The sequence below is a fragment of the Ascaphus truei genome, chromosome 3 (assembly GCF_040206685.1).
Source record: "Ascaphus truei isolate aAscTru1 chromosome 3, aAscTru1.hap1, whole genome shotgun sequence".
Classification (NCBI taxonomy): Eukaryota; Metazoa; Chordata; class Amphibia; order Anura; family Ascaphidae; genus Ascaphus; species Ascaphus truei.
This window is the reverse complement of record NC_134485.1, coordinates 72,638,945-72,649,690: the sequence shown is the minus strand read 5'-3', so window position 1 is coordinate 72,649,690 and position 10,746 is coordinate 72,638,945. Positions and strand designations below refer to the sequence as shown.

At 42.0% G+C, this 10,746-nt stretch overlaps 1 protein-coding gene across 1 annotated transcript in view; it reads left to right on the top strand.

The window, feature by feature from the left end:
* The first annotated feature begins 2,902 nt into the window (after positions 1-2,902).
* Positions 2,903-10,746, top strand: part of LOC142491549 (pyruvate dehydrogenase (acetyl-transferring) kinase isozyme 3, mitochondrial) — a 68,978-nt gene continuing 61,134 nt past the window's right edge. Inside the window, exon 1 of the mRNA XM_075594271.1 lies at positions 2,903-3,445. Coding sequence (XP_075450386.1) covers positions 3,340-3,445 — 106 coding nt within the window. The 5' untranslated portion in view covers positions 2,903-3,339. The remainder of the gene's footprint in view (positions 3,446-10,746) is intronic.

Genomic DNA, 10,746 nt, shown 5'->3' with positions numbered 1-10,746 from the left:
CCAAAAATTTGCACCATCAGCTCACCAAGTGGAGGGCTAAAAAGGTTTTATTAAGACTACATAAAATGAAAATAAGGCAACAAACAAAAAACTAATACATAACAACCCTACGCGTTTCAGGCTCCTTAGAGCCCTTTCTCAAGGGGGATAATGGGGACTGAGAGTGCATCTGGTATATAAAGCCCCTCCTATTCAATTAACACGCAGCTGGAATGGATTGATATTACATTGATTGGTTAGTTTTAACATCTTATATGTCTGTGGATATTCAAGATGACCAATGAATATTAAAGGGAACATACCAAAATGCTTAATAATAATCAAAGTAATTAAAGAATAATACAATTCATATAATTACAAATTCAGATTAAAAAAAGACAATTTTTAGATCTGAGTATTATCTCAATGGTGCAATCCCATCTCATAGTGATGACATTTATATAGAAACATAGTATAGTCCATTAAAGCAAAGGGAAAGGGGGGGGGGAAGGGATAATAACAAGGGATTGATTGGGTGGAATTAATGAATAACAAAGGGTAGTCATAGCAATCATGAAATAATGCTTAATGTCTATAAGACAAATATTCATATAATCACAAGTGGTTGCTTTGAAATGAACAACAAGATTACCAAACAATGTTAGTCACAACAAAAGATAGATGCTGGATGAGAAAACAGATGTAAATATTCATAAACATTATGCAATTTATCTAAAGTAATGAACATGTTGAAGAAAATATTTAAGGTCCCACTCTGTATTCAACCCTTTAGGAATTAATGTATCGAGTGTAAAAATCCAGTGGGCCTCTCTACGGTAAAGTGTATTAATTCTGTCACCGCCCCTGTAATGTATGGGGACTTGTTCGATTGCTATGCATCTGAAATTTGTTAAGGAACCATCTTGACAAACACTAAAATTTTTGATACAGGATGTATCTCATCTTTTTTAAGTATTAATCGCATATGCTCGAGGATTCTCAATTTAAACATGCGTGTCGTTAGACCTATGTATTTCTTTTGACAACCGCAAGTCAGCATATAGATCACAAACTCTGTTCTACAATTTATGAACATGGGAATGTTATAAGATCTCGTACTGTCAGTGTTTGTAAAAATTGTGGATTTCGTAACATATTTGCAAATTTTACAGCGCCCACATGCAAAACATCCTTTTAATCTAGGAAAAAATTCTTTTTTTGTAATTGATATGCTCTTTTTAATTACACTGGGGGCTACAATATTTCCTATTGTTTGTGATCTTTGAAAACAAATCTGGGTCTCGTGGTGGTAATGCTCCTAAGCAAGGGGTCAATGGTTAATATAGACCAATGTTGATTTACAATATTTCGAATTGCTTCAGCTTGCCTGCTGTATTTCGTAATGAAATATGGGGTGTCTGTGTTTGTATTTTTCTCTTTCATTAAAAAAAAAAGATGAGATACATCCTGTATCAAAACATTTTAGTGTTTGTCAAGATGGTTCCTTAACAAATTTCAGATGCATAGCAATCGAACAAGTCCCCATACATTACAGGGGCGGTGATAGAATCAATACACTTTACCGTAGAGAGGCCCACTGGATTTTTACAATTGAATAGGAGGGGCTATATATACCAGATGCACTCTCAGTCCCCATTATCCCCCTTGAGAAAGGGCTCTATGGAGCCTGAAACGCGTAGGGTTGTTATGTATTAGTTTTTTGTTTGTTGCCTTATTTTCATTTTATGTAGTCTTAATAAAACCTTTTTAGCCCTCCACTTGGTGAGCTGATGGTGCAATTTTTTGGACTTTGGCGATTCTACTTTCCAATCTTCATTACACTTGTTGTATTCATATTAGCTCTAACTCTTTGAGCTTAAAATTAAAAAAATTGAATACAATATTCCGTCAAAAAATACATGTAAAAAAAATGGATCTATGCGAATACATAGACCAGAATTATAAAAGTAACCATTCATGCATAGAAGTTATGAAAAACAGAGCAAACCATACGAATTTCAACATACAAGAAGTATGAAAGAATCATTATAGAATATAAAGCTCTTAATTAGGAGCATACATTCATACCCATGATGAAGTGAGATCACTCACGAAACGCGTAGGGATTCTGGGAAAACTTATGACAGCGGACGAGCAGAGGACATTAGGCTCGGTGTCCCTGGACCTGCTGAAAGAGAGTGCGTCACAAGCAGTCACGTCATCAAGGTGATGACTTGGCCTGATTAACTGGAAGAGCTGTCGAGCTCCGCGAGGTATACACACAGGCTCCACACTTCCCAAAAAGTGTGAAAGTTGATTCTTAACAGACACCTTGTGAGTTGTTTACCACGTACCTTCCATATGTTTCATTAAAACTGTATTAAGCTATGGGCAATTTTGCGTTTACTTTTTTAATCCTTTCCTAATGTTTACTTTGATCGTTTAAGTACTTAATCCTAGTATGTCTCAAATTATTTTAAGTGTATAATATAACTGCCGTGCGGCAGTATGTACACACATCTATACAAATACGGATATATATTATTTATTTTTGTCTGGGAATGGTTCTTTGATGAAGTACCCATCCAGGTACAATTAAGGTCAAATATCAACTTTTCTTAAGTGCCAAACTGGTACAATTTTAGGGGCACAAAAAAAATGCATCAGATTTACCTGGCACCAAAATTGCACCTAAAAAACGTCAATAGCTTGTATAACCACGCCCTCGCCAGTGACGTCACTTTCAGGGAACCCTGGTCCTTTGTTTACCTGTGAAACAACCGCGAACGCGCCGAAGCAGCAGCGCCGCTCTATCTGGGCGTGTCCTACCATGCCGGATTTTGCACTGCGTGAGCGCGCTGTGTCAGTGGTGCTGGAATCCTGGGCTCGCATGCGCGCTCCCGTGCATTGTCCAGGGGCTGTCAGAACGCAGGAACGCTCGGAGGGAGAAGGGGCGGGGCCCGCAGCCTCTGCATGGCAGGAGGGAGGGAGAAGGCTCTGCTGTGTCTTTGCATTGGCTGCTGGCTTCCTGCACTGGACTTTCATCACTGATCTTCATTTATTATCAACGTTGTTATTTCTTCCTGCGCTGGACAGCGTGTTCCACACTATCACCATCGCCCTGTAACCACAGGCTCAGCCTTAAAATTAGTGCTATAAATAAATAATAGCATGTGTTTTGCCTAATAATCTTAAATTATATTGCAATCAATTATTTTATTTTTTTGTATATATTTTCAGTTCAAACGAATATATTGTTTTGGGGGGCAGGGTATTTATAATAATTTATTTGATGATTGCTCTTGCATCATTTCATTCTGGTTGCTGCTCACCTTCATCCTCCTCCTCCCTGGGAGCATCATGAGGCTGTGCAAGGTGCTCCTGAAAAACGCCATACCTAAACAGATCGAGTATTACTCCCGGTTCTCTCCCTCCCCTCTCTCCATTAAGCAGTTCCTGGATTTCGGTGAGTTTGGCCCCCCTTTTTATTTTGCTGATCCTATTCAGGGTGCTGTCTGGTGATGATGCAATGACATTGTAAAGTGTTACGAATAACAAATACGTTTTCTTTCTGTGGTCCCCTTTAATCTTGCCTGTAGGCCTTGCAATGTGTTGATTTGTGACCTGCAGCTCAATTGGAAAAGTGTGTGTGTGTATTGCTAATAAAGGATTACCTGAATTTGCACACATCCGTAGAAAATCCCAAATAGGTGAAGAATAACTTGAATGACAACATTTTTCTTTTATATTAAACTTCTTTGAGCACATTTTAGGACAGCCTTCTATTCTACCTCTAGGTAGAACAGCAGCCACTCCTTTGCTTTTATATGTATTTTGACGAGGGTGTCCCCCAGAGTTGATCCGTGGTCCCCTTTGCTTCCAGAGGTAGACTGTCACCAACAGAAAGTGGGGAGTGACTGTCAACAACAGAAGAATCTTGGTAGTGAGGTGGGGTCCCCAGAACCTGGGAGAAAGTGAATTCTCCCCCAAAGGATCCCTTGGTTTAAGCAACTTTTTAAATATAACACCTCCCCCCGCCCTTCTCAAAAAATAGTGCGCCGCAAGAACATCTTTAAGCCTGTCAGAAATGTGGTACTGTAGCTTTATTTACACATGGTGTGAAGAAGACGTGTGTGTGTGTGTGTGGTCTTGTACTGATGGAGCTATGTAGAAAGCTTACACGATTATATTAATGCTACCGCTGGGATTCCCTAACCTCCAATAAAGGTGATCACGCCACAATCTCGCATTCAATTCTGTTCACTTGAATTCTAATGTACACGGTATCACAATGTGATGACCTGTATGGGAGGTTAGTGAATCTATTCAGTATATCAGCATCAATGTTCTTGATTAATTTGGTGCGGCTCCAATTGGTAAGATTTGGGAGAATATAGTGCGTAGTTGAAGAGCACAAAACTTAAATGGCATGTTAGGCCCTTGCGGCATCCAGAGAAAGTTTAAGGCCCCCTATGAATGTATATCTTTATTTATATAGCCCCATCCAGGTACACAGCGCTATCACCGCCAGTAATACACGTGACATAATAATGTAACACAATGCGAATAAGTGCTTCAGACAAAAGTAACAATAGGAAAAAGAGTCCCTGCCCCAAAGAGCTTACAATCCAGAGCATACATATTGCATGTAAAAGTTTGTCTAAAGTGCTCTGTTCCAATGTTTACCACATGTATTCATCACACTGCAATAGTGCTATTTGGGGCACTATCTCGCTTATACTCGCATTCAAGTTATTTGGATTTACGTTTCAGTTTAATGAATAACCCCTTTGACGTTTCTTACATTTTAGGCACAGTGCCACTACTTTTCTTTAAAGGCACTTTAACCTTTGAGTAGTATTCACCTCTGCACTAGATCATTGTTACATGTAAGCAAATTAACATTTAATGTCTACAAATTGTCAGGGAAGAGATTCTTCCTCCGTACCAAGGTGCAAATATGAGCTTGACACGCACTTCAGTATGTTTTTGAAGATCATATTCGTCAATTACGAGTTATTTCTACTTGCGCAAACGTGCAGCTTCCTTCAGGACTAGTAAGCGGTTAAAATGTTACTCTAGAAAAAGGTCATATGCATTAGATTTATTTCACAAGTTGTGCTTATCACTCAACTGAAAATGGTTGCAAGTAATTTCTTATATAGTGCTGCTAAGGTATACTGTTCTCAGATCTTACAGGGATCCTTGCCCGTAATAATTTTATTGATTGTCACATATTGAAACTTATCATTTGACCAAATGTATATGTTGGATGAAGCAGATTGGTTTCAAGGAACTGTTTTCAGACCAATATTTACTATTGGTAGTAACATGTTTAAATGGTAAATCCGGAGGACTGGTGCCTTTTTCTTATTTAAATTTTTTTTAATTTTTTTAACCAACCACTAAGTAATCCCCCCCCACCCCCCAATTAAGTTTGTAGACATTGTTATGCGAGACGTGGTAAGGGTTTGATTTTCTTTTACTTCCTCCCTGTGTGTTCAACAAGAGTTTACATAGGCAGCCGCCACCACGCACACTACCTACGCTTACCTTTTATTTGCCCTCTGAAATGGACAGTAGAGGAAGCCCTTTTCTGGCTGATAAGGACATGGTTTGGAGATCTACTAAAGATGTATATAGAGACTCCATGGAAGCTGCTGTTTCTATCGCTCGTCTCTCACAGGGCCCAATAAGCCCTTCAAATCCATTATTCCTTGCATGGAGACTGAGATTTAGTATTTGAAGAGTAGAGGTTTGTCAGACCCAGTAGTCCAGACTATGCTCTGTGCAAGGAAGCAAACCACATTCAAAATATGCCATAGAGTATGACATGTCTTTTCCAAGTGGTGTATTACACAAGACTTTGAGCCGGCGGAAGCCACCGTTCCTCTTATACTGGAATGTTTGCAGAGTGGCCATGATGAAGGCCTTTGCCTTAATTCTCAAAGTCTAAATTACAGCCTTAGCAGTGTTCTTTGATACCTCTTTAGCTAACTAAAAGCAGTGGAAACGTTTAGGCCTCGAATTTGCCCACTAGTTCCAGCTTGGGATTTATTTTTTATGTTTTAGAAACATTATTTTCTCCTCTGTTTTTAAAACATTGCTTCAACTTTCAGCTAAATGGCTTTCTCTTATAGCAGTATCACTATAAGATACTTATAGCAGCTTACTCTTATAGCGGTATCTCTAATAGCTATTGCTTTAGCCCAAATAATTGGGGAGTTTGCCAGCTTTATCTTGTAAAGCACCATATTTTAGGGTCTATCAGGAGAACATTATGCGCCCTGTATCTCCGTTCCTTCTTAGGCCTCGGCCAGGGTGGTGCTGAGCGGGCGGGCGTGCTCTCGCTGACCGCTCTGAAACACATTGAGGCAATGTGTGTGGACAGCGTGAGCAAGCGCCTGCGCATGCTCGGCGCTTAGATGCTTGAAGAGCAAGCAAATGTAATTTTGCCGCTCGCAAACACGTCACGTGAGTGGTTTGCCCAATGAGGGCGAACCAGCTCCGTGACATCGTGGCTGCGCCCCCAGACGAGCGCACACCTAGCCGGCCACTAATCGCCCGGCCAAGCAGGGCGCAGCGCACGAGCGCCAGCCGCCCGCCCCTGCTTGGCCGCAGCCTTAAGGTAGTCTCTGCCTTTCACATAAATCAGGACATAATTGTTCCTTCATTTTTGTCCTAACCCCATGGGTAAAAAAGAAGATCATTTGCATTATTTAAATGTAGTTGGAAACGTATCTCATTATGTTGCTGAGTCACAGCATTATAGAAAATCAGAGCGATTATTTTGTTTGGTTTTTGGGAAACAGTAGAGGCTCTTCTGACGCTACATCTCCCATCGCTAGATGGATCAAACAATGTATCCAGAAGGCTTATAAGCATATACCTCTGAAGTGTCAATTAGTAATTAAGGCTCATTCAACTAGAGCCATAGCTACTTCATGGGCCAACAGAGACCTTGCCTCAGCAGAAGAAATGTAAAGCTGCAACATGGTCTTCACAGAATACGTTTATTAGACGGTTATTATTTGTGGTCTATGATGTAATAATTTAAAGAAGGCCTATGCAGCTTGGCTAAACGTATGACTGGGAAGCTGAGGTGGGAGGATCCTTTTTAATCTCTTTGGCAAAGTTGGTCCTACCATGCATGAGGAGTGGCATAAACCACATTGTTTGTACCGTCATGGAGGGACTCGGAAAAATATAGCTAAATAACGGTAAGGTGTGTGTGTATCTATGTTCGTGTATATATGACTCATACAGCATCTTTATATTGTGGTGATGTAACTGTCTTTTGAAGAAAGTGAACCCGGGACTTATTGTGCCTGCAAAATTCTATGTAGAGTTTTGCTTGACATTGCCTGACTAACCGCTATGGCAAACAGTGTGTTGAGCTCTAGTTCCCTTCACCAGGGTCGCCTAACCACCACCCCTGGTGTCCTCATCACTGTTTCCCACTCCAACATGGCTTTTCTCTCTTCCAACCCTCTTTTATAAGAATCATTTACAGCCCAGTTCACCAAAGCTGGCCACAAGGGCTGTGTGGAGCAACAAACACCTAAACATACCATTAAAACATATACCGTAAATTCCGGACTATAAGCCGCACCTGTATATAAGCCGCACCCATTGAATTTTAGATTTTTTTTTATTTTGACCATATATATATATAAGCCGCACCTGTTTATAAGCCGCACCTCACATTAACCCCTCCTGCACCACACATCAACCCCCCCTGCACCACACATCAAGCCCCCCTGCACCTCACATTAACCCCCCCTGCACCTCACATCAAGCCCCCAGCACCTCACATCAACCCCCCCTGCACCACACATCAACCCCCCCTGCACCACACATCAACCCCCCCTGCACCACACATCAAGCCCCCCAGCACCTCACATTAACCCCCCCTGCACCTCACATCAACCCCCCTGCACCACACATCAAGCCCCCCAGCACCTCACATTAACCCCCCCTGCACCTCACATCAAGCCCCCAGCACCTCACATCAACCCCCCCTGCACCACACATCAACCCCCCCTGCACCTCACATTAACCCCCCCAGCACCTCACATTAACCCCCCCTGCACCTCACATCAAGCCCCCAGCACCTCACATTAACCCCCCCTGCACCACACATCAACCCCCCCTGCACCACACATCAACCCCCCCTGCACCTCACATTAACCCCCCCTGCAACTCACATCAAGCCCCCAGCACCTAACATTAACCCCCCAGCACCTCACATCAAGCCCCCAGCACCTCACATTAACCCCCCCCTGCACCACACATCAACCCCCCATGCACCACACATCAAGCCCCCCAGCACCTCACATTAACCCCCAGCACATCACATCAACCCCCCCTGCACCACACATCAACCCCCCCTGCACCACACATCAACCCCTCCTGCACCTCACATCAACCCCCCAGCACCTCACATTACACAGTAAATACCTGCCGTCCAAGCAGGAGTGCACGCGCTCGCTCTAGCAAGCAGCAGGCAGGAAGTGCCTCAATGCTAGAGCGTGCTGCTACTAGGGAGGGAGGGGGAGAGCAGAAAGCGGGAAAAATTCACATATAAGCAGCACCTGAATATAAGCCGCTGGGTTAAATGCGTGGGGAAAAAGTAGCGGCTTATAGACCGGAAATTACGGTACATACACACACATATTGAAATGTATGTATGTCATTAAGCCCGACGTGCCGGTTTCTCTACCTACTGTAGGGTCTCTCAATGAGAATAACAGCTGAGGTCTAATCGTATGATGGCTTTACTCCATCCACATCTATCCATGTCCTTTGAGGCCTGATCCTCAATCTGGATTGAAGTCATTGATTTCTCTATTGACTGAAGAATAATAACTCCTATGTATAGTTCTTGAAAAAGTAAAACTTGTCTTTTTCTTCATTCTTATCGACCGCCCGTCCTCAATGTCCTCTCTCTGCCTACATCATCGGTGTTATTGAAGAGTGAGGGTCTATTGCAATTACATAACACTTGGTAGGAGCCTCTGTGGTATATCAAGCCGTCAGATTGATTTACACGTAGTAAATGCTCTTACCAATTGTCACGTGGGAGAAAATGTCCTTACAATGTCCAACATCATTTAGAAGAGCAGTTGCCAAGGGGTAAATGAACCAATCTGTTTGGTTAATCTTAGCAGGGCTTTGTTAATAGGGCATGTTTAGGATTACGGCTCATTTGCTTATCATTTTCAGTAATGGCTGTTCTAATGTTTTTTGGGGGGGGAATGACTCTACACTGGCGACACACTTTATTCGAGCTTGGCTAGTCCCACGAATTCGGGTATACCCGGGTGTATTGAGGTTTGTGACTGTTTTCTGCCCGAGTACATTGAGTTATTTTCCAAGCAGGGATTGAAGCATTTTATTCCCTATGGCTGCAATACTGCACAGTATATATATATAAACTGCATTACAATTCATGAATTTATGCCATCTGGTAGACACGCGAAGCATTGCAGCCTATTAAACCCTAATCATTATCATTTAACAGATCAGCCGCCCGTCAGCCAGGCATGAACCCAGGCTGGGAAGGCAAATGCAACGGGGCTTGTCAGAGGTTAGGAGTGGCGCATTCCAGGTATCTGCCAGGTACATACCGGGTATTTGCTCGAATAAAGTGTGTCGGTGCAGTACGTTATTTTCTTTAAAGAATACTTTGTTACTATTAATGTGACCTTAACTCTGTTAAACATCCTGGTAAATAGCCTACCAGAGCTTAGTGAATCTGGGCCACAGTGTTTACTTTTTGGATAGGAGACTAGCACAGGATAGTGAAAGGAAGTTCAAAGGTGCTTTTGAATTAAATGGTATGCTCATCACAACAGTTTTTTCAAATAAAATGCTTTAATTTTAATGCTGCTATTCTTGGTCTGTCGACCTTTTAATTGTGTTGACTGCTAACAAAGGTCTATTAATACACAGGAAATGCAGTCCGTTGCTTATTAACTTTAATTCTAAACTTGTGAATATACTGGGGTTGAGTAATTCTGCTGGGTTATGATTTGTGTTGCTATAGGTTACATAGCTATTAATATAACCAGAAAGCCAATATGTTAATATGAAAGGTACAACCCCGCAAAGAACGAAGTGTAGCAGAAATACAGACCCGCCAACTCGCACGCGTTGTCACACACCACGTCATTGGGGTGGTCTAAGACATTTGGTTGCGGCCGTTTTGCCGAGACCAAATGGCCGCCGTCGGAATTTTGCAGCTAAGGTGAGTTCCTAATCACCCTACCCTAAGCCGTTACCCTAAAATCCCTTTAATTAACCCCCTACCCAAACCACTAAATCCCCCTTAAATTAACCCCCTACCCAAAAAAGTAATAAAACTTACCTTAGGAGCAACTGTGGTGGAGATTTGTCGGCGGCCATCTGGTCACGGTGAAACCGCCGCAACCAAAATGTCCCATTCCGCATTGGGGTGGGGTAAGCACATGGGGAGGAAGTTGTCAAAGTGGATGGGTCTGACAATATGCTTAATAACAGACTGACCGTGTTTGATACCTCTTCTTCTTTTTTTTTTTTTTTTTTTTTTTTAAGCTGGATAAGCATCTTTATAAATCTTGCAGAATAAACTTTTTCAATAATGATTTGAACATTAAAACTTCAAGTTTATAGAGGGTGTTACTGGCCTTATCTTTGTTTTGTCTCTTATGTCATTTGTCCTTGTCCTAGTAAGCATCCATAGATCTGATTTGCAGACCCCTGAGGTGAGACAAACAAGACTGACAG